This window comes from Colossoma macropomum, unplaced genomic scaffold, assembly GCF_904425465.1.
Source record: "Colossoma macropomum unplaced genomic scaffold, Colossoma_macropomum, whole genome shotgun sequence".
In the NCBI taxonomy this organism is placed as follows: Eukaryota; Metazoa; Chordata; class Actinopteri; order Characiformes; family Serrasalmidae; genus Colossoma; species Colossoma macropomum.
Genome location: NW_023495808.1, coordinates 312,796 through 338,140, shown reverse-complemented (window position 1 = coordinate 338,140; position 25,345 = coordinate 312,796). Strand labels below are relative to the sequence as shown.

The following is a 25,345-nucleotide window of genomic DNA, read 5'->3' as shown; positions in this document are numbered from 1 at the left end:
GTGTTTCAGGGGGTGAGTCAGATGAGGTTTCAGGTGGCTTGTCGGATAGGGTTAAAGGGGGTTTGTTGGATGGGGTTTCATTGGGCTATTTGAGTGTTGTTTCAAGGAGTCAGTCAGATGGTGTCTTGGGATGACTTAGATGTGGTTTCAGACAGTTAGATGTGGTCTCAAACAGTCAGATGGGGTTTCAGAGTATCAGTCAGATGAGGTTTCAGAGGGTTAGTCAGATGGGGTTTCAGGGGTTCAGTTAGATGGGGTTTCAGAGAGTTATTGAGATGTGGTTTCAGGGGGTTAGTCAGATAGGATTTTAGGGGGTTAGTCAGAAGGAGTTTCAGGGGGTTAGTCAGATGGGCTTTCAGGGGGTTATTTGAATAGGGTTTCAGTGGGTATGTCAGAAGGAGGCTCAAGGGTTTAGTCAAATGAAGTTGGAGGGGGTTAGTCAGATGGGGTTTGGGGGGTTATTGAAATGTGGTTTCAGGAGATTAGTCAGATGGGATTTCAGGGGGTTAGTCAGATGGGCTTTCAGGGGGATAGTCAGATGGGGCTTCAGGGGCTTAGTCAGATGAGTTTCAGAGGCTTAGTCAGATGGGGATTCAGGGGTTAGTCGGATGGAGATTCAAGGGGTTAGTCAGATGGGGTTTCATAGGGTTAGTCAGATGGGGTTTCAGGGATTTATTGAGATGTAGTTTCAGGAGATTAGTCAGATGGGATTTCAGGGGGTTAGTCAGATGGGCTTTCAGGGGGATAGTCATATGGGGCTTCAGGGGCTTAGTCAGATGAGTTTGCAGAGGCTTAGTCAGATGGGGATTCAGGGGTTAGTCGGATGGAGATTCAAGGGGTTAGTCAGATGGGGTTTCATGGGGTTAGTCAGATGGGGTTTCAGGGATTTACTGAGATGTAGTTTCAGGGGGGTAGTCAGATGGGACTTCAGGGGCTTAGTCAGATGGGTTTTAGAGGGTTAGTCAGATGGCGATTCAGGGGGTTAGTTGGATGGGTTATGAGGGGCTTAGTCAGATAGGGATTAAGCAAATGAGAAGTGTGGAGAACCGTTTTAAAGTTTACAGAACTTTCACATCATGTAAAAGTTCTATTGTCAGGCTGGATGATGACAGTAGTCCCATTCAACCTAATGGGAAACTGTAACACACAGCTCAGTTTATGTCAAAATATCTAAATTTAGAATGCCCTATTCACTTCAAATGATACTTATTTTGTATTTGTGTAAAAGGCTGCACTGTTAGGATAGAGTGGGTGTTGTTTTTGCTGTGTAATCTCACTCTGCCTTACAGCTACAGGAACCATCTGTGACTCAATCATGCCTTAACTTTATAGAGACTTTCTTTGGCTCGTCAATTTTAGTTGTGAGCTAACGATTTTTGCCTCTGTTGCTTTCTGTCTCTGAGTAGCTTGACTTTACTGATGCAGCTCAAGGTGATATCTCATGCCTTCTGTTTTTGTCAAAAGTCATATATATTTCTTAAAGTAACTTAAGCACCGCTACAATAGTGACTGATATGGTCTACAGGATAGTGCTGTAATACTCAAGACCGGTCTCCTGACCATAAACGAACGTTCTCGGTTATCTCATGGACTCGGTTTTGTCTCAGTCTCGGGGTAAGATTGACTCGGAAATTGTCGTCGAGACCAGCTAACTGGAAGCTTATTATGGAATATCAACAAAACCAGAATAAACACTTGTAACAAATAACAATTAAACCTGGTGAAAATGTGTTACTGGGGAGCTTGTAATTTACACACAAACTGTCTACTCATCTGAAGAGGTGGCAGTCCCTTACTTAAGTCCCTTACTTAAGTAAAAGTGCTAGTAATCTAGTAAAAAAATACTCAAGTAAAAGTTGAAGTATGACTTGCGTAAGTCAAACTTATGAAAAAGTACATGCTCATGAACTTAAAGTATAAACGTAAAATAATTTTTAAAAAATCATTTCTAATTCAATCAAACCATCAAAATTAACGTACAGAATGGTTTATACTAGAACTGCATCATCCACAAAAATGCACTTGTCTAGAGCACCCAAACATGTTTACATGTTTAATTTCCTTTACAAGTATTTGAGATGGACATTGATGCAGTCTCTACTAAGAAAAAAATATGTTGATTTTTATTTTAGATGTTAATACTGATCAAATAATTCATTTAAGTAAGGCCAGGGCTGGAGTGGGCTTTCAGATTGGGAGTTACATGATGCAGACCATCCCACACTCCACACACACACACACACACACACACACACATACACACACACACACAGACACACAAAATGTCCTGCAATGTCATTACATCAGGCTACAGGCTATTCCTAACATCAGTGTAGTCATCACCCTACATATCCCAGCACTTCCGCCCTGAAACAAAATAATAGCAGCCAATCAGAAAGCTGGATTCGCACAAACAACCAACACTGCAGCACCTTCTGCACACCACAGGCACAATGTCTACATGGAGAACATGACAAAACTAAGTTAAAATCAGGTAGATGGGATGTACAATGTTAAACCCACAAAGTTGAAGATGTACAAACTTAAAACACGATAATTATTAAAGCCAAAAACACAGGTTACTGCCAGAGTGAGCAGACTCATATGAAGATGACATGAAAGTTAAATCACAACAGCTGATGTGCAAAAATAAGGGAAAACAACACAGCGATCTGTGTTCATGGCAGGCATGAAACATGTTCATGGTTTAGATATGCCTTACCTGTAATGACTCAATACACTGAAGTAATGTCCGTACAGGTGTCTGAACATAACTGCTAAGTTATATGTTTTAAGGTGGAACAGGGAAATAAAGGTAGCTTCAGCTTCATTTAGTCTCTGTCCACAGTTCGAGTCTCAGTTACATTAAGTAAACCGGCACTGTATCATGTAAGGCAGGGGTTTCTGGTTTAACCCAAAAATTACTACAGATATATGCTTAGATGAAACATTTACAGTTTGAGTGTTCTTATGCTGTGAGATTATTCATTAGCACACAGTAACCAACCCAAAACTCTACTGGCGCATCAGGAATTCTCTCCCGATTTCCCATAGATGTAGGCCATAGATGTAGGTAAACATTGCTAAAAATAATTTAAAAATATAAAAAGATGTCTAATGACAAAATAACATTGTAGAGCAATGTTATGTTCAGTTAAGTTAGTCAAAGTTTTCTTAACTTAGCTACTGACAGTTAGCTTGGTGTGGAAGTGACTCTTGGAATCGGAGTTGAAATCAAACAGTCCTACCTGATGGATATCACAACAGCAACTAAGGGAGATTCGACTTTAACTAACAGAATTTTATGAATGGGCAATTCTATATTATTTGAACAATTTTAACAGTTTTATTCAGTGACAATTCAAGAATCACACTCTAGAGACCCTCACTGAAAGGGTGAAAAGAGAACTGTGAAACTGAGATCAGGTGGGCTTAGGTTTGGTGTGTAGCTGTGCATTGGCATTCATCTCCACAGGGCCCAGGGGGAGTGTAGCCTGAGAGGGGGACATAAACTGGGATTATTCTGCTGTAAATCTCAGCTGCTAACAGCAGATTAACACAACCTAATCCCAAAGCACCAATGCACATCAGGTCGCAAAACTCGCAAAACCCTGTGATTACATACACACACACACGCACACAACATACAGCACCAGCTAACCACTAACTGCTGCTGGACTTATGTATGTAAGAGAGAGATTGTGGGTTTGTATTTGTATGTGAGCATAGCTTGAGTAGAACTATTTGTATGAGTCAGGACCGTAGCGGGGACTGAGCTCGGGGCTTACTCCATCTGTTAAAATGCATGAATTTGTTAATATGTGTGTGTGTGTGTGTGATGTTTCTGTCATGCTTCCTCTTAGTCATGCTCCTATGATGACCCTTCTCCATATACTGACATTTCCACTGCCATGGTGGGTGAACACTGACCTATCCATACTTGGCTCACACAAAGTCCCACTCAACCTAGTGAAAAATTGTAGCATGCAAGTAATTTTTTTGTCAAAATATTAGCGCTGTCAAACAATGAAAATAATCCTGATTAATTACATTATTTTGCATTGTTAACCAAGATTAAATGGTCAACAGTAAGTGCTATTATTGTGAAACTGATGCATCTAGCAGCAACACCAACTCAACCACAACCATGTGGTAGACCACATAAACTCACAGAGCACAGCCGCTGAGTGCTGATGTGTGTAGCCTATAAAAGTGGCCTATCATCCTCTGTTACATCACTAACTACAGAGTTCCAAAAATGCCTTTGGAAGCAACGTCAGCACAAGAACTGTGAGTTGGGAGCTTAATGAAATGGGTTTCCATAGTCCAGCAGCTGTACACATACGTGATAGAAACGTGATGAAAACAACTTCACTATCTGGCAGTCTGATGGATGAATCTGGGTTTGGCTAATACCAAGAGAAAAAGTAAAGTTTGGTGGAGGAGGGATAATGATTTGGGATTGTTGTTCAGGGTTTGCACTAGACCCCTGGTTACAATGAAAGATAATGTTAATGTTAAAGCTACAGCATACAGAGACATTTCAGACAATGATATCACACTAAGCAAAGCGTGCCACAGTTCATTAGACTGAATGGCTTTTTTCCAGTACGGAAGTTGCTATGAAAGGAAGTATTTTTGGATAGAACTGTGAGAGATCAATTAAACAGTATCTAAACAATGTTCCTTTGCACTTGTCTCCCTGCCTGCGCTTTTATTTTCTTTTTTTCCTCTCTCTCAGTTGTGTTCTCTTTTGTTCTCCTTTTTCTGTAGTCACAAAAAGAAACGTGTGAAAAATAAGGTTTCTTGTGGAGGCCCATAGGGGACATACTGCAAGGCTGTTAGTTTAGCTGGAGAACTGCCCTAATGAGAGAGGAATAATGAAGTGACATTACCACAGGCACACACACACGCACGTATCTTAGCATTCTATTGAAATAATGACTTAATTATGCTAATGAGTTGCCCAGTCGCCAACACTGCGTTCAGTGCTCATGGGAAGGCTGAGCATACCAGATGGTTAATATGACTTCACTCCATTGAGGTGCTTGTTGAAAGATGTGCTGACGATATGGACGTATCATTTAGAATCCTGGGTTTTTCACTTATTTATAAGTGGGAAAATTGGTATTTATAAAACACACTACCATTGGGCACATGTCTGATTTTACACAGTTCTTACTGTCTCTGGAAAGCAGTGATTTGATGATTTGAATCACATGTTTGGAATTGTAGAACTCTGATTGGGAGATTCTTTTTAACTGTAGTGATTAGCCTGCACTATGAACATACACCAGTGAGCCAAAACATTATGACCACTCACAGACCAAGCAAATAACACTAATTATATTGTAACAGTGGCACATGTCGATAAGCGAACAGTTGGTTCTCATAGTGTTGGATGCAGGAAAAATGAGCAGGTGTGAAGACCTGAGTGACTTTGACAAGGGCCAAATAACTGTTGCCACACTACTGGGTCAAAGCATTTTGAGGGGTGCTCCTGAACAGCAGTGGTGAGTATCTACTGACAGTGGTCCAGTGAGAGACAAACCACACACCGGTGACAGCGTTGGGCACTCAAGGCTCGGCGATGTAAATTTGACAGTTGCCACCTACCTAAACATTGTTGCAAACCAACAACCCTTCATGGCAATGGTATTCTCAGATGACAGTGGCCTCTTTCAGCAGGATAATGCATCCTTCCACACTGCACAAATTGTTTGGAAATGGTTTGAGGAACATGATGAAGAGTTCAAGGTGTTGCCCTTGCCTCCAAATTCACCAGATCTTGATCTGATCCAGCATCTGTGGGATGTGCTGGAGCAACAAGTCTGATCCGTGGTGGCTCCACCACGAAACTGACATGATCTGCTACTCATGTCTTGGTGCCAGATACCACAGGACACCTTTAGAGGTCTTATAGAGTCCATTTCTTGGTAGGTTAGAATTGTTTTTGGTCGCATGCAAAAACAGGACCAAAGGCATATTAGGCAGGTGGGCGTAATGTTTGGCTCATCTATGTTTATTGAAGCTACAGTGGTGCACTGATAAAATTATTCATATCCATGAGGTTGGTATAGGGGTGAGGACTGCTTTTTCAGTATATAGATGCACGAAAGAAATATTAAATAAAAATGTTAAACTAAAAATTTCAGATGCATGTTTTTGTTCCTAGAAAGCATTAGGCTTTTTCTGAAGGCCTAGAAGGCCCTGAGGATTCCCCACTGGACTGGGATCTGGACTCCGGGGTGGCCCATTGTCCAACAGTCCAGCAGCTTCTTTGTTTGATTTGCAGCCATCTTCTTTTTTGTCTATTTTCTTTTACCAGTAACAGCTTCTTGACAGCTGCACATTCCTTTCAGACTCATAGTGTTGAGTTGTCTTCTCAAGAAACACCTGCCAATGTTTTCAGATTTGAAGTGGAGCTTTATTTTCTCCTCTGTCTCAAAGATGAAAGCTTTAAGTACTGTTTATCTGATGGTGATAGTGTTGGTGGTCTACCAGGTCTTGCATGGTTGTCAAGGTCCTGAAAAATGAATGATGCTTAATGGCCATTTTGACTGGAAATTAATGGAAACATGGGCATTGACTTTTGTGAAGTACCGTACATATGTATAAACACATGCTTACTCTCTTTCTCTCTCTCTCTCTCTCTCTCTCTCTCTCTCTTGCACAAACATACATATAAAACACATACATAAAAAGACAGCCAGACAAGCACACCTGCACACACCCTCATGGAAAAAAAAATCATTTTTCTGTCCATCGAAATCTGGTCAAAATGTTTGTAAGAATATGCACAAAACTACGCTCTTCAACTTAAAGGTGCCCAAAAGGTTCTTTAGAGTGATGCCTTAGAAGAACCACTTTTGTTCCCATAGAAGAACCTTTCACTTGAGTTTTTAAGGAACCATCCCTTCTTCAAGGTTCTTCAAGGAACCAGAAGTTGTGTGTGACATCACCCTAAAGATCCCTTTTTACCTTTATTTTTAAGAGTGCAGCATGTTTAAGTTGTTGCCTCTGAGTCATTTCACTTGCTTTAGTAGTTTGCATGAACTTTCCAAAGACAAACACAGACGCTCGCACACACACTCACGGAGGCTGCATGTGCTTTCCCTCTGTAGACGTTGGCTGCTCTCACTCGTCACTCCATAAACCTGCTCCCCAACCATCTGGCGCAGGCGCTGCATGTGCGCGCCGGCTCGCAGGAAATAAACGCGCGCATGCAGAGCACCATCGCACTGCGCAGCGGAGACAAACTCCGACGACAGCACATCACACCTTTCTCGCTCACGTTTAGAGAAGCCGTCCTGGAGCACAAGGTAGCCAGCTACCCCCGCTCTTCATCATCCTCATCACCATGATCATCATCATCACCACCACCTCAACTCCTTCACCTCTGCTACCACACTTTCTCTCTCTCTCAGTCTTCCTCTCTTTATCTCACTTTATCTCTTTCTCCCTCGCCATTTCTCTCTCACAATTTCTCTCTCTCTGTTTCTCTCACTTTCTGTATTTCTTTCTGTGTTTCTCTCTCTCTCTCTCTCTCTCTCTCTCTCTCTCTCTGACTCTCTAAATGACATTTCTTTGTCATGAGTAAGCAAAAGGGCGCTGTGTGTTAGTGTTCCCAGTGAAGACACATTCACACACATACAAACATATTTTACTGGTCTTAGTTTTTTTTTTTGCCTTTAAAACATCAGCATCTTCTTAGCTTTCCAACAGTGAAGCTTCTAAGGAATACTCAGCGTAATCTCTGTCTGCTGAATGTGTAGCGCACGGCTGATTATCATTTACAATAGCACTTGTTGACTTGTTGATACTTCAGCACCTGCCCATTGACGTCTATTAAGAGTGTGTGTTGAGTCAATGGGTTTTCTTTTCTTTTACTAAGTACATGGAAATGCATCAAAATTACTGTCTGCGGTGATGGACTATATGCTACAGATTCAGCAGATAGAGATTAGGTTGAAAAACACCGCAGTATTCTTTTAATGCGAGCAGGACTGATAAATGATGCATTTGTGAATCAGTGACTGGCTGCTGGCCAATGATAGTTGACTTTAACTGAACTGCCCTCTGGTTACTCATGACCAGGTTCGGCATCCCTTTGTCTTTTACATGATCATTGGTGCCTCATTGACGTGTTTGAGCTGACCTTTAACCTCTGCTGTGTGTAACACATGTTGTGCTTGATCAGTGTGGTCTGCCTTGCCTCCAAACCCTTACATCACACGTCCTCTCTTCAGTCCACCACCCAGAGACAGAGAGCAAAGGAGAGTATGTGTTTGTGTGTGTGTGTGCGTGTGAGTGTGTGAGAGGAGAGAATATCCACTCTCTCCTCAGTAGTGATAACATGGTCACATGTAAGGTGTTTTGACTGTGGGAAATGTAATAAAAGCCATTCTCATAAATGTGTATGTATTTTTTCTCTCACAGTACTCGCAGATGAGGGACGAGGTGTTCAAGTCGAATCTGGTGTGTGCGTTCATCGTACTCCTCTTCATCACAGCAATACAGAGCCTACTGCCTTCTGCAAGGTAACACAGACACAGGACCAAGTGTAGATAATGTTGCTGTTGAAACAAAACCTTGTATCTCCAAAATGACAACTTTACAGGAGAAAGAAAAAAACGTACATTATCTTTAATGTAAGTCAATGGAACCAGACTTTTTTCCAAGCACTTTTGAGCTGACATGATCACGACGTTTCAGCTGATGATTAGCTGTCAGATAAATAATTGCAATTAATGATTTAATTGTCTTGTTTAATTGTCTTGTTCAGTGTATACAACCATGAAAATACAAGCCTAAAGTGGCTAGATTAGACACCTTATTTGCTAGCTTTGTTTGCTGAGTAGCTAACACTGATTGTACTGTTGAATTAACACTGCGAGCACAATCAAATGTCTACAGTTACACAGAATTATGTGAAGAGTTAAGCAAAGCTACATGTTCTTCAAAAGAGTGAAAATATAAGCAAAAAAAAAGGTTTCTGCCAGCATATATGCTAAAAACATTAGAATTAGCTACATCCCAGATAGCAAGCATGTATCAGTCCACTGGCTTGATAAGGTCGGCACCCCCCTTGCCACTGCTCGTCCACTCTTGGACCACCCAGATTATTGTTCTGCATACAAGGTCTAACAAGTTTTTAAATCTCTTCAAGCAGATTTTCAGACTTTTATTTTGAAAAATAAATTAGACAAATATTACAAACAATTGAGAGAAAAAGAATGAATGACTAGGCCTAATATAAAATGATTTTGTTGAAAATATAGTTGCTGACACTGTGCTAGATTAGTTACAACTGTATAACTGGCTTTTTATGATACTGCTGTTAAAATTATTTGCTAAACTAATTTACAAAGGATTACAATCGAAAGATAAAATAATAAGTAAATTGGACTGTGAGTGGAAAGCAGTGATTATAAGTGGCATTTTGTCTAATACTCTACTTAACTACCAGTGGACCACCCAGAACACGTTAGTGGTTTGTTTGCATATTTGACGATTGATTGTCATACAAATAATTGCAATTAATGATTTAATTGTCTTTTCTTGTTCGGTGTATACAACTATTTAAATACATGCCTAAAGTAGCTAGACTGGCTGAATAGCCACCTAACTTGCTAGCTATGTTTATTTAGTAGCTAACACTGGTTGTGCTGTCGAATTAACACTGCAAGCACACTCACACAAATCTCACAGATAATTGCAGTCATTTCAAATAATTGCGATTAAGCGATTATGTAATAATTGTGACAGGCCTAAAGAAGACTTTTCATAAGTGCACACAATGATGCAGTGCATAGTGATTATTGTAGTGAGACAACTTGAATGAGTGAAAACATGAAAATTCTGAATTCTGCAAAATGGACAAGGCTGAGAGATCTAATGCTGTGCTGCAGAATAACACAAATAACATAGTGAACTCTTGTTTTAGGCTGGTCTACCCCATTAACATCCATCTTGTTGGACAGCAAGATGCATAACCTTTTACACTTGCCATTTCCATCTGTCTTGAATGTTTCATCAGTGACCACATGATTGGATTTTGTGACTGGAAGAAGCGTATTTACTACATCAGTGTCTCACTGAGGAGAATGATGTCAGACAAAAATGGCCTGTAAGCCCTTGTATGTATATACTGACTGCTACAAACATGGATTGTGAACAGAGCTTATAAACAAAAAGGAGAGGAAGAAAGAAGCTATGTGAAGCAGCTGTTTTTGTCTTTGCTGTTCTGAAGCAGTTGATTAAGAGATCCTGCATTCTTGTCCGGGATATCTCGGGACACTTAACATTCACTTGGCAAATGTTATGTGGTCATTTGCGTGCCTGACCACCCCAGAAGGTGGCCTGAGTGATCAGAACACAAAGCGTCTCCAAGACTCATTGAACCTGGTTCAGTGGTTCCTGGGTCACTTAAGGCATATGTCAGTGTCAGGCTTGAATGGGGCCTACGTGAACTCAGGAGGCAAAAATTTACACCCAACAAGTCAAAACAGAATCAGTCGGCTATCCAATATCTCCACCTATTTTTTTTCAATCCTCCCATGTTTTGTGTGACCCTCAGATGCACCTTCATGAGAGAGAGAAAAGTGTTGCTTTTTTCTGCCACGTGAACTGCAAATTTAGGCTTGTATATAACATGAATACATCCGTTTAGCACAAGAACTTATTACATCTGGTCCACTTATCCTCCCTCTAACTCACTCACGCATGTAATATGTACATGCACAGTTTTTCTCCAAACTACTGTGAAGAACAGGTTGTAACCTTGACTCTGTATGCCTCTATAGGATGGCAACTATGGTGATCCAGTTCTCTGTGCTCATCTTACTGCACTGCTGTCTGGTTGTTGTGACAACGGCGGAGGACTACAAGTGTCTGCCATTGGTTTTGCGTAAGGCGTGTTGCTGGGTGAACGAGACGTACACGGCGCGAAATGTTGTCATCCTCCTCTCCATCTTGATCAACTTCCTGGCTGCCATTATTAACATTGTGAGTCTGATGCACACACACACACACACACACACACCTCCAAGCCCAGTTCTATATTATCCACAGCGTCGACAGCACTGGTACACTGAGAAGTCTAGAAGTTCAATGTCATGCTTTCCCAGTGCTGTTTTACTTCCAGGGATGCGGAGGATAACAACAATATGATTGGTTGCAGAGTTCATCCAGAATGAGAGAGCAGAGAGAGGATTTACATAAGTGGTCTGATGTGTCAGTTGTATGTATATATTGTTGTCTGATGACTCATTATAGTACTGAATGGAATATTCCGCTTCATGTAAATAAGCATAAATAAATAAATGTCACATATGTGCTGCTCAAAATTTCAGCAACCCCAACTTAAAACATCTTCCCACATCCCTGACTAGGTGTGAATTTAACCAAAGGCCTCATAGAGAAGTATGTACACTTGGTGGTCATGTCAGCAATGCCACCGGGCAGCTTTTTCCAGTACATACAAGACCAGGCTCCATCGCTTTGAATCTGGAAAGACATATTAACCCCAAACTAAAAGTCACGTTAACTTTTCAAATACGTATTTAAAAGCACTGATAACATCTGACAGCATAAGTAGTTTGTGGCGTTTGGCTTTATAATAATGCAATGTTTTTCTGCTTGTTCTGACTACTGCGCATGGACAAATGTCCACGATGAGGGGGAACTTTTCCCACTTGTGACTTCCAGCAAGCCAGTTGGCTCTTGATTCTTCCCTGTAAACAGACACAATGAGCACTACAATCTTTCCCTTTCATTTTCCAACCAGTGAACCAGTCTCCTTCTTTATAATGTCTCTGATTTAACACATAATTCAGCTCATCAGACAATTAATAAGCTAATTTGGGTTTAGCAGGATAAACACTCAAATACTGCACTGCAGGATTCTGCACTCACAAAGCAATGCTGCAGCGTTATATACATTAACCCAGTATGAGAAGTGGAAGTAAGAAAAATGAATATGATTCAGAGATGTTCACACGTCACATCATGCAAGTCCAAGTCTGAGTGGAGTCTTGAGTCTTTAGTTGAGAATTTTAGTCTCGTAATTAGCCGCACGCATTGCACTGTACAAAAGTAAACCTTGTGTAAAAAGTAAAAACCTGTCAAATTCAAGCAAGGAATCTTAAATTTTCATCTCTGATAAAACTGATAGTATGAATTAAATAGAAGTTTGTAAAAATGCAAGAGAATTAAAAATGTAAGTTTATTTGATTAAAACTGTGTTGATTTGATAAAATATGAGCCACAGTTTATCATTTATCACCAACATGGTCCTAACAAATGTTCTTTGCTAAAATAAAAGGTGTTGACAATTAAAACGCTAAATAACCGAAGTATTTGGTAAGTTTTTATCTGTTGAGTCATATGTGATTTCTTGCATCATGTATCATTTAACTTAAGCTGTTTTTTTGTTACTTGCCTCATTTACTGTTTAAATGTCAGTCAAAAAGTTCTGCCCGCTAACAGCAGCAGCAGTGGAGCATTGAGTGATTCACTGAGTGTCAGTGGGCAGAACATTCTGACTGACATTTAGCCTTGAGAGGCGGAATTAACAAAAATGCGTCAACTTAAATGATAAATGAGGCATGTAACAAAAATGACTAATGTTAAATGATAAATGATGCAAGAAACCAACTCTGTGATAATGGTTTTTCAGATCATTTGATGACGTATTATAATACCTTAGTTTTCAGTTCATTTGCATTTTCATCACCCTCTTTTTCTTTAAGGAATGTTCATATCCATTCTCATGGGAGACCTTGGTAATAAATGATAAACCAAGACTCATATTTAATCATATTAAATAGTTAATTTTTTTCCCATCACGTGAGTATCCGATGTTTCATTCACATGCAATTTTATTCAACCCATTTCACCAACTTATATGTATTACATTTAATACAGTTATATTACTATTACTAACAAATGCATTAACAGTAGACTATTGTTACTAAAGAATATAACAATCAAAGATAATTCCACAAACAGCACAGTGTTTAATAAACTGGCCTATTAATATAGATTTCAGTTAATGTGTGTACGTAAGTGTTGTAGTCAGGACCATTAGAGGCGAGTCTGAATCAACTGATGATAAACCAAACAACATGCATCCATTTTTATCATTAAATGAAATACTGTAATAACAACATTCTGATCTGCCCTCAGTGATGTTTCAATTTTGGAGGCAGAGAACACCAACAGACAAATAATACCCAGTTAAGGCATCATGGAAAAATCAATTAGATCCTCAACTGGCAGAGAACAGATTTTATTAAAACATGCAGAGAATGGACTGTTTTGTTTGGTTTGAAGATACTGTTGATATTCAATAATGAAAAGAAGGAGGCATCACGCTCAGCTGGTCTTGAGAACAATTTCCAAGTTCACCTTACCCCGAGAACAAGACAAGTCTAAGTCCAAGTGATGTTGAGACTGAGACAAGACCAAAACCATTAATTTACTGTCTCAGAACCAGACCTGTTTATATTATATAATGGCGATATGTACAGTATTGTGCAAACATTTTAGGCACTAAAACTAGAATTAAAAAGCTATTTATTGTGGCATTAAGCATTTATTTGCACAGAAAAAGCATTAATATTTGAATGAACAACATTAGTACAGTAAGTAGTGGTTTTATGTATGTCAGTGGGTTCACTTAACCCACTCCAAACATTTAACCCTTTTCTCATCATAGCAGCCCAGTATTAATTTAATTAGTTATCATCCAGTACCTGGTTTGGCTCATCAGCAATTCATTATGTTAAATCAGAAGTGCTGGTGATGGAATTGAAAATTACTTTTTTCAAAATAAGAAGTTCTTGTTACTCTTTATTGTATTTAGGTTTAATTGCTTCTATTCAAAGGATATATGGTGATGTTTATGAGGTTTGGATAGCACTGGTATGATATTGCAAAATATTTAGCAATATTATACAATGCTGTCTGAACCTTTTTCAATTGTTTACCTTTTTCTTTTCTTTTTAAAGTAGAAGCAGAAACACACTTGTTGCCAAGTGGAATAGTTTTAAAAAATTGCTTCATTATATATAATGAAGATTTTGCCACATGTGTGCCATTTTTGTTTCTTTCCCTTTGTCTTTTTCTAGTTGTGGTGTAATGTTGATAAATCCATCTGGGACGTGTTCAGGAACGGCACATTTGATGCTTCAGCCTCCATCCCTGGCTGTCTCTACCCAGAGGTCTGTTCTTCTACAGTGACAGAACCCCTGTAAACTAGACCCTAGAAATATCACCACCAAGCAACCAGTGATGCAGATGATCTGTTAAGTCATTTTCACTTACAAAGCATGTAATTTGAAGGGGTGTTCAAATTTTTGCACACGACTCTGCGTATATATAAAGCTCTAAATAGACCATACATTAATATACTAAATTTTACACTTATGTTGTTTTGTATTTGTCATTTATACCAAGTGCCACTTGGTATAATTGTTACTGGTTTGTGTTTTAAATTTATAAGCCATACGTTGTTTGTATTGTTTAATACAATGTATTATTTATGTGTTATTATTTATGGTCACAGTACTTTAGGCATGTCATTTATGATAAAACAATTTTCAGTTTTGTAAATGTTTGTTGATCTTTATGTTTGTGGGACATTTATTATTTGTCCTGTTTTGGCTAAATTACTACTTGACTGTTTGCTGTACTTTGTATTTACAGGCATTTGTATTTGTTCTGTATTCTTTAAAGTGTTTTGTGTTTATGAGCATGTTTGTTGTTTAGGTTTGCAGGTGTTTCTGTTTTACTGTTGAGTATTCTCTGTTTATGGGAGTGTTGGTTATTTGTAGTGTTTTGTATTCATGGGCAGATTTGTCGTTCATTGTTTACAGTATTTTGTGTTTACGGGCGTGTTGGCGATGGTGACGTGTGCCGTGTTTCTGCGGTTAAACTCTGTGCTGAAGTTGGTCATCCTGCTGTTGATGATCGCCATCTACTCACTACTGACCGAGGCTTTCTACCACTCGCTGTTCACTCGCTACGACACCATCTCCAGCTACGATAACTTCAGCAACCAGAGGTAAGCACACTCACACACACACACACATGCAGTAGGGCCCAACATGGACTGGCAGGTTAACACTGGCTAATATTATGGTAACGTGAGTTGATCAGCTATAATACCTCCAATAATACACCTATGATTATTAGCTTGTTTATATTATAATGAGCAGAAAAGAATGAAAACAGAGTAGCTGTTATCTTTCCATTCAGTTGTTATGTTTGTCATCTAGACTTTATGTTGACTACTATGCAGACAGTCACCCTCTGCTGACTAATATTACAGCAGTACTGGGTGAACTGGTAAATGTGAGAAAATGCAGAAAAAGGAAAAAACATGCTCTTTTAATGTAAGTCAATGGAACTAGGTCATTTTGGGTCATTTTTTTAGTCTATTCATCATGAAATTTACATGCAATGTACAAGGCAACAGGCATGGTCAAATTATGTCAAAAACTGAAAAAAACACCAAGAATGGAGATACAGGGTTTTCTTCTGACAGCAGCAATATACTTGGCTTATTTCTAGCCCAGTTAAAATAATCTAGAAATAGAATCATAAAATGAATAGATCACAAAAAAAAACTTTGTAAATATCTGAGGATTGAATACATACACACATGGACAAAATTGTTGGTACCCTTCCGTTAAAGAAAGAAAAACCCACAATGGTCACTGAAATAACTTGAAACGGATAAAAGTTATAATAAAATTTACTGCAAATCAACTAATGAAAATCAGATGTTGCTTTTGAATTGTGGTTCAATAGAATAACTTTAAAAAACAAACTAATGAAACAGGCCTGGACAAAAATGATGGTACTCTTAACTTAATATTTTGTTGCACAACCTTTTGAGGCAATCACTGCAATCACGCACTTTCTGTAACTCTCAATGAGACTTCTGCACCTGTCCACAGGTATTTTGGCCCACTCCTCGTGAGCAAACTGTCTCAGGTTTGAAGGGTGCCTTCTCCAGACTGCATGTTTCAGCTCCTTCCACATGTGTTCAGTAGGATTTAGATCAGGGCTCATAGAAGGCCACTTCAGAATAGTCCAATGCTTTACTCTTAGCCATTCTCAATTCTCATGTTTTTAGCTGTATGTTTTGGGTCATTATCCTGTTGGAGGACCCATGACCTGCGACTGAGACCAAGCTTTCTAACACTGCGCAGCACATTTCACTCCAGAATGCCTTGACAGTCTTGAGATTTCATTGTACCCTGCACAGATTCAAAACACCCTGTGCCAGATGCAGCAAAGCAGCCCCAAAACATAACCAAGCCTTCTCCATTTTTCACAGTAGGTACAATGTTCTTTTCTTTGTATGCTTTATTTTTGCATCTGTGAACATAGAGCTGATGCGACTTGCCAAAAAGCTCCAGTTTTGTCTCATCTGTCCAAAGGACATTCTCCCAGAAGCTTTTTGGCTTGTCAATATGCATTTTGGCAAATTCCAGTCTCGCTTTTTTGTGATTTGCTTTCAACAGTGGTTTCCTCCTCGGTCGTCTTCCACTTTGGCTAAAACAGTGACGGATGGTGTGATCTGACACTGATGTACCTTGACCTTGGAGTTCACCTCTAATCTCTTTGGAAGTTGTTCTGGGCTCTTTGGTTACCATTCGTATTATCCGTCTCTTTAATTTGTCATCAATTTTTATCTTGCGGCCACGTCCAGGGAGGTTGGCTACAGTCCCGTAGACCTTAAACCTCTGAATAATATTTGCAACTGTAGTAACAGGAACATCAAGCTGCTTGGAGACCTCATAGCCTTTACCTTTAACACGTCTGTGTATAATTTTCTTTCTAATCTCCTGAGACAACTCTCTCCTTAGCTTTCTGTGGTCCATGTTTAGTGTGGTACACACCATGATACCAAACAGCACAGTGACTACTTTTCACCCTGTAAATAGGCAGACTGACTGATTCCCTATGGTCAAATTATTTTCAATCTTTTCTAGGGGTACCATAATTTTTGTCCTGGCCTGTTTCATTAGTTTGTTTTTTTAAATTATTCTGTTGAACCACAATTCAAAAGCAATGTCTGATTTTCTTTAGTTGATTTGCAGTTAAATTTTGTTCATAATTACTTTTATCAATTTCAAGTTATTTCAGTGACCATTGTGGGTTTTTCTTTCTCACTGTCAGCAGGTGTCCAGTACACTCTGTATTCATTGTGAACACCCACTCTGACCTTTTAACTCACCTTAACACTTTCTTGGATTAACTCGCTATGTGTATATTTGGTATGTGTGTATTTGAAGAATACATAATACTATTGGAATCATATCAGTATTAGTAGATAATTGCTCAAAATGATCGACAAATGTTTTGATTTAAACTGATTTGACCAGTACGAGGAATTGATATTTGATGATGTATTTATTGTACTTGAGAACATGTAGGCAAAGCTGGGTTACTGTGCGAAAATGTCTGCATTCATGTCTGTATTTATTTTACTGTATTTCTAACCTTATATAATATATTAATATATAAATAATATATTGGTAGTATTAGACTAGATACTAGATCCACATTACAAATAATTAGTATATTTGTAATGTGAATCTAGTCCAAATTTGTGCAGTTGAGCAGTTTATATAACTCCAGCAGCACTGCTGTGTCTGATGCACTCGTACCAGCACAACACACCACTACCACGTCAGTGTTACTGCAGTGCTGAGAATGATCCACCACCCAAATAGTACCTGCTCTGTGAGGGTCCATGGGGGGGCTAACAAATGCAGAGAAACAGATGGACTACAGTCTGTAATTGTAAAACTACAAAGTGCACCTATATAGTAAGTAGAGCTGATAAAATGGACAATGAGTGTAGAAACAAGGAGGTGGTCATAATGTTATGCCTGAACACTGTGTGTGTGTATATATATATATATATATATATATATATATATATATATATGTATATATATACACATACATACACAGTGGTGTGAAAAAGTGTTTGTCCCCTTCCTGATTTCTTATTCTTTTGCACGTTTGTCACACTTAAATGTTCTGGATCACCAAACAAATTTAAATATTAGACAAAGATAACACAAGTAAACACAAAATGCAGTTTATAAATGAAGATCTTTATTATTAAGGGAAAAAGAAATCCAAACCTACAGGGCCCTGTGTGAAAAAGTGATTGCCCCCTAAACCTAATAACTGGTTGGTCCACCCTTAGCAGCAACAACTGCAATCAAGCGTTTGCAATAACTGGCAATGAGTCTTTTACAGCGCTGTGGAGGCCCATTCATCTTTGCAGAATTGATGTAATTCAGCCACATTGGCGGGTTTCCGAGCATGAACCGCCTTTTTAAGGTCATGCCACACATCTCAATCGGATTCAGGTCAGGACTTTGACTAGGCCACTCCAAAGTCTTAATTTTGCTTTTCTTAAGCCATTCAGAGGTGGACTTGCTGGTGTGTTTTGGATCATCATCCTGCTGCAGAACCCAAGTACGCTTCAGCTTGAGGTCACGAACAGATGGCCGGACATTCTCCTTCAGGATTTTTTGGTAGACAGCAGAATTCATGGTTCCGTTTACCACAGCAAGTCTTCCAGGTCCTGAAGCAGCAAAACAGCCCCAGACCATCACACTACCACCACCATATTTTACTGTTGGTATGATGTTCCTTTTCTGAAATGCTGTGTTACTTCTACGCCAGATATAATGGGACATACACCTTCCAAAAAGTTCAACTTTTGTCTCGTCAGTCCACAGAGTGTTCTGCCAAAAGTCTTGGGGATCATCAAGATGTTTTCTGGCAAAACTGAGACAAGCCTTTATGTTCTTTTTGTTCAGCAGTGGTTTCGTCTTGGAACTCTGCCATGCAGGCCATTTTTGCCCAGTCTCTTTCCTATGGTGGAGTCATGAACACTGACCTTAACTGAGGCAAGTGGGGCCTACAGTTCTTTGGATGTTGTTGTGGGGTCTTTCATGACCTCTTGGATGAGTCATCGCTGCGCTCTTGGGGTAATTTTGGTCGGCCGGCCACTCCTGGGAAAGTCCACCACTGCTCCATGTTTTCGCCATTTGTGGATAATGGCTCTCACTGTGGTTCGCTGGAGTCCCAAAGCTTTAGAAATGGCTTTATAACCTTTTCCAGACTGATAGATCTCAATTACTTTGTTTCTCATTTGTTCCTGAATTTCTTTGGATTGCAGCATGATGTCTAGCTTTTGAGGATCTTTTGGTCTACTTCACTTTGTCAGGCAGGTCCTATTTAAGTGATTTCTTGATTGAGAACAGGTATGGCAGTAATCAGGCCTGGGTGTCGCTAGGGAAATTATGTTAGGAGGGACAATCATTTTTTCACACAGGGCCCTGTAGGTTTGGATTTCTTTTTCCCTTAATAATGAAGACCTTCATTTATAAACTGCATTTTGTGTTTACTTGTGTTATCTTTGTCTAATATTTAAATTTGTTTGGTGATCTGAAACATTTAAGTGTGACAAACATGCAAAAGAATAAGAAATCAGGAAGGGGCAAACACTTTTTCACACCATTGTATATACATACACACCTATATTTGCTATAGTTTGTTATTTTTCTGGACTGAATTGGCTGAATGCTCTGCGAGTCTGATAAACTCAGCTGATGACTTCTTCTGTCCTGTTGCCCCGGTGACAGCGAAAGCTTCCTGGGAACCAAGAGGACATCTCTGCTGCTGATGGCAATGTTCCTGTTAGCGGTGTTCTATCATGGACAACAGGTGAGCACACGCGGCATAAGCACTCACACTGAAACACACACTCACTGTCTCTCTCTCTCTCTCTCTCTCTCTCTCTCTCTCTCTCTCTCACTTCCATTCTCTCGTTCTTTCTTTCTTTCTGATTCTCTCTCCTTGGCTTTTACTGGTTCCAAGGCGCTTGTGTGCGTGTCTTTATAAGGTCATGTGTTACTAGGAAATGCGGCAGAGCCATTGGCTATTTCATAAGGCCTTCTCAGCCAATATATAAAAGCTCAGCTCTTCAGGATGGACTGTGTGTGTGTGTGTGTGTGTGTGTGCGAAAGAGGGCAAACAGGAGGCTTTTTAAGTTCACTCTGTTGAATTGCTGTCTTTGATGCTGGAGATCAGTAGAAGACCTGCAGGGTAATGAAAAGGGGGGTGGGTGGATTGGGGGGACAAGCAGCAACAGAGAGGAGGAGAGTGATAGAGGAAAAAACAAAGCGATTGCGTGCTTGAGAGCAGAAAGACAGATGTGGTAAACTCTTTCTGCTGTTCTTGCTTTTACTATAAATGTAGCTGGAGGAGAGATTTTGTCTCTCAATCCGCTAATTTCTTCCTAAATGGTTCTTGGCTTGTGTGTATGGTTACACCTTAATTGGTATATTCCCTTTACATGGAGGGTCTTTTAACTTTAAAATCCTTTCTCAAAGACTTAACTCATGGTTTCTTCAAAGAGCCTTCCACTGAAAGGTTCTTCAGGGAATCGAAAGTGGTTCTTCTATTGAATTGCTCTAAAGAACCCCTCTTAAGAGTGTATGTGTGCCCATACATGAATGGATGTTTGCTTTTATCCAGGCACATGTACAAATAGACCCCAGTGGAGGCTTGAGAACAAACCTAGTGGATCAGCTTGGGTTCCACAAGCTTTGTTGCTCTTGGGCGCCCCCTCTGGTGCAGTACTGGCACTACTGGAGATTTCACATTGGAAACACCAACACTTCACGGATGCATGCATCACCAAAGCGCTGAACATCCTGCCAATGAAGCACTAAAAATCTCTTTAAGAAAACATCACATTGAATAAAGTGGTTATTTTGAACAACAACCAATCAAACAGTAGAGAGGGGTGCTTGTAACTCGCTAAACCAATTTTTTGTTATTTGGATTTATGCCAGGTTCTGTGGAGCTCTACTCATTTTTCAAATCGTCTGCATAATTCAGTCATTGAGATTTAACAAACTCATTCACAGTGGTTCGATGTGCAATATCATATCATGTCAATATCGGTAAGTAATAGGAATGACATCAAAATATAATAACGATGACACTGGACTGAAAATTAATTCAGTCAAAACTATTTGAATTAAAGACTTAATTCAATGGACACCAAGTGTGTCACTGGAAATTGTGAACTCATGACCTTGGTCATGAACCCAGACTTGGAATGGTCACAGAATTCTTACTGAGGCTTAAAGTGGCAGATTCTGTTCCATCTGGCACTGCTCCCAAGAAAGACATTAAAACCAGCTAAATAATTAAAGAAGGGTTGAAAATTAAAGCCGCTTTTGCTTTCAGAGGCTGACATTGCTGTCAGGCTACAAGCTAAGCTGCTTAATAAATAAAAATAATAAAGATGTCAGCATAGACGTCGGCAGAGGAGCAACTAAGATGTAGCAGATGTCAAAATAAACTATTGATATGGAATGGATTTAAGTACAGTGTGTGCAATCGATGTTCCAGTTAATTCCAAAGGTGTTTAGTGGAACATAAAAGGACCTTCCTCAAACTGTTGCCACAAAGTTAAGACATATAAATGTTTAAAATGTCTTTCTGTGATATAGCATTAACATTGTCCTTCACTGGAGCTAAGTGGCTGAGACCAAACCCTAAAATCAGCCCACATAGTGTGTATATATATATATATATATATATATATATATATATATATATATATATATATACGCTGTAGCGCGGCCAGTAGTGGGACGTGGGACGCTATTAAGTACAAGTCCTCTTCAAAGAGACACTAACATTCACACAGGTAACTATCCAAACACACCTTAGCTGCCACACAGATTGCTTTCTCATGGCTAAAGAACATATTTCTGATTAGATATAAGATCTAATCCACTTCCATAAAGAATGGGAAAAGTCAAAGATAAATAAGTGGAAAAAACAGAACTTTTGAAAACTGCAGTTAAATATTTTTTAAAAGATATGGGGAAAATGGGAAATTGTAACAACTATGCAAGACCTGGTAGACCATCAAAACTATCACCATCAGATAAACAGTACTTAAAGCTTTCATCTTTGAAAGATAGGATAAAATCAAGCTCCTCTCTCCATCCTTCCACTGTGAAGAGACAACCCAATGCTATGGGTCTGAAAGGTGTAAGGAAGCTGTTACTGACAAAATGAAATAGACGAAAAAGAAAGTTTGCACTAGAACCACCAAAACTGTGTTAACTGTCAGTCAAATATATGCTTTTTTTTACTGACACTGACAAATGAATAACTTGTATGTTAAGCATGGCTGTTGCTTACTGTAAGAAAGTTTAAAAAAACATACATTATCATCATGTAAAATGAAAACCAATTACTGCTGAAGGTGCATTTTAATAGATGATTTTTTTAACTGATGTGACAGCCGGTACAGTATTTTGTTGCGGTGGAGTTTTGTGTGTTTTTTTGGTATTGATTAGTAGGCTGTTGTGTTTAATACCATGACACTGAAATACTGAAATAATGAAATAAAATACTAAAATCCTGAGAGATTTTGTTCTGATGTGTTACTTGTAGTTCAGGGTTATGGCCTTGTTGTGCAGATGCTTTATGTGCTGTGTGTCTATAAAAGGAAGGGATAATGAGGGTCAGGCCTGAAGATGTGCTTTTAATTGTGGATGTGCTTTTAATAATCACTCTAACAAAACAGCCATGGAATTCAACCCCCCCACCAACACACACACACAGCACCCTCTGCGCTTTGCTCATTTAATTACTTCACAAAATTATCTTTCACACTGCATTCAATCTAATCTCACTCTCTTCCACACACACACACACACATTCTTCACAGCTTACACCATGCCCAGTCTGTTAGTAGATTAATTTTCAATATGGGAGCAGGAGCAATGTCAAGCTTTTCCCTCGTTTACCACCTATAATTATATTTGGATTTTAATGTATGCAGATGAGCGTGCACGCATTGTTCTGTTGGAGAGAAATCATTAGTGCTCTTTGCTAGCTGAGCTTATGTGTGTCTGGAGCAGGGATGGAGTGGGGCCGTTGGGTTGCTGGTCATGTGTGCATGTGTGCAAGCATGTGTAAAAAATGTGTCTCTGTCCATGTTATTTGTGTGTGTGTATGTGTGTGTGTGTTTGCAGCTGACTGCACCACGTTTAAAGGAATAGTTAGATGAAAAATTAATTAACACAGTTTTTACAGAACTTACTCTAGATGTAGTCCAGCAGCCAAGACATGTTTGGAGTTCAAATTTTGCTTTAGAACTGGAGCTGCGAAGCCAATGCGGCTAACAAACAGTAGAACTTAATAGTCACCCAAATGTCTCAAAACTTACTCAAAACTCTGAACCTGCTCAAATTGCATGCAGCTCTTCATTAAGGTCAGACTTGGTTTAGGAAACAATATGACTTACTGTGAACTATAAAGATGAGCAAAACTTCACTGTGAAACTAAAAGCAGCCGGTAGGCTTTTTAGAAAACTGTGTTCACAAACCACTTAAGGAGTGGGAGTGCTGATCTAGAATCAGTATTTGTGACAATGACCGTCATAAGTGTGGAAGACTCTGATCCAAGATCAGTCCTACTTTGTGAACACCAGCTAATGTTGTCTGGAGTTTTCTTCATTTTTATAGCTCACAGTAAGTTTGACTGTGTCCTAAAACACATTATCAACTCTGTTTGATCTTAGTGAAGACCTTGGTGCAGTTTCAGCAAGTTGAGAGAAGTTTTGGAGATATATTTTTGTGGAAACCACTGTGGCTATTTGGGTGACTATTGAGTAATAGTGTTTGCTAGCAATGTTAGCCTCACAGCTCCAGTGTAACTAAAGAAGCAAAATTAGGAAAATTAAGCATCTTGGCTGAATAACTACATCTGGGGTAAGTGAAAAATAGTTTAAATTTGGTTTTTGGCCTATTGCTTTAAAAGACACTTACCGCTTTATTAGAAACACCTACATTGTGACTCCACCTTGCTGGTGTACAGTTAGAAATGAAAGCTCATCTGCTGATGCACAATACAAGTGTCAGTCATCCTCTAGTTTTCATCAGTGGTCAGTTTCTGACTACAGAACACACATTGTAGGAGTACATTGAGAATACATTGTAGAATACACAGAATACATTGTAAGAGTACCTAATAAGGTTGATGGAGTGTGTTATATTACGTTTCACTCTCTCTGTTCCTTTTTCTTTCTCTCCATAGCTGGAGTATACAGCACGACTGGATTTCTTGTGGCGCGTACAGGCGAAGGAGGAGATCAATGAAATGCGAGAGTTGAGGGAACACAATGAGAACATGTTGCGTAACATCCTGCCCAGCCATGTCGCACGTCACTTCCTGGAGAAGGACAGAGACAACGAGGTTGTCACAGTCTCACACCCTGCACTTGACCTGCCCACATACACTGAACTCACTTGGCATGTCATTACTTATAAGTGTGTGTTTACTACATGCATGTTACTATATACACTATATGGCCAGGTGTGGAGACCTGATCATCACGCCTATATGAGTGTATTTGACATCCCATTCCAAAACCATGGGCATTAATATGAAGCTGTCCTTTGTGGCTTGGCATTGTGTATAGTGATCTTATGCTTGTGTGCAGCTGCTTGGCCATGGAAACCCATTTCATGAAAGCACAGCTGTCATTGCTTTTAGACACTTCCATTTCACAATAATAGCACTTACAATTGTCCAGGGCAGATCTAGCAGGGCAGAAGTGGCATGCTATAACAGTGCCACTTTAAAGTCACTGAGCTCTTCAGTATGACCCATTCTATTGTCACTGTCTGAATTTGGAGATTGCGTGACTATGTGCTTGATTTTATACACCTGTTAGTAATGGGTGTACCTGAAACACCTGAACTCAATATGAGTAGGGGTGTCCACATACATTGTCATATAGTGTATGCACCCTTTCTAATTTCTTCCTGTTTTGTGCCTGTTGTCTTGCATTTTGTTGTTTCTTTTTTTCTACCTACTCTTTCCTCCCTATTTAGTTAATAGTCAGTGGTCAATTGCTAGTTAGGTCTTCTTTTTCTATTTATATGTTTATTCAGAATGCCTCTACAGTTTCACAACAATACACTGACAAATGTGAATGTACAATGAAAATCACAATCTATGGCAAAGCTTATTGATTATTTATCCACATATTCCTTCAAAACAAACTGTTTACAATAGAACAGTGGGAGCTTACATTCTACATGCATTCATATACACATACACACATATACATTACACCTTCATGCATTCATCAGTTCACTAGTTAGGTCTCCTATCACACAATGCTCCCGAGCTGTGAGGGTGAAGTCTAGCTCAAGCCTCCTTCAGGCTCCTTCAAGCCAAGTGACAAGTGAAGTGCCACTGAATC

General features: G+C 39.4%; 1 protein-coding gene across 1 annotated transcript in view; it reads left to right on the top strand.

Annotated features, from left to right (window-relative positions):
* adcy8 (adenylate cyclase 8 (brain)) overlaps nt 1-25,345 on the top strand; it is a 94,922-nt gene that overhangs the window by 52,701 nt on the left and 16,876 nt on the right. Inside the window, exons 8-14 of the mRNA XM_036563538.1 lie at nt 7,125-7,322; nt 8,440-8,540; nt 10,806-11,007; nt 14,133-14,225; nt 14,880-15,067; nt 19,692-19,767; nt 24,172-24,330. Of these exons, the coding sequence (XP_036419431.1) occupies nt 7,125-7,322; nt 8,440-8,540; nt 10,806-11,007; nt 14,133-14,225; nt 14,880-15,067; nt 19,692-19,767; nt 24,172-24,330 (1,017 nt within the window). The remainder of the gene's footprint in view (nt 1-7,124; nt 7,323-8,439; nt 8,541-10,805; nt 11,008-14,132; nt 14,226-14,879; nt 15,068-19,691; nt 19,768-24,171; nt 24,331-25,345) is intronic.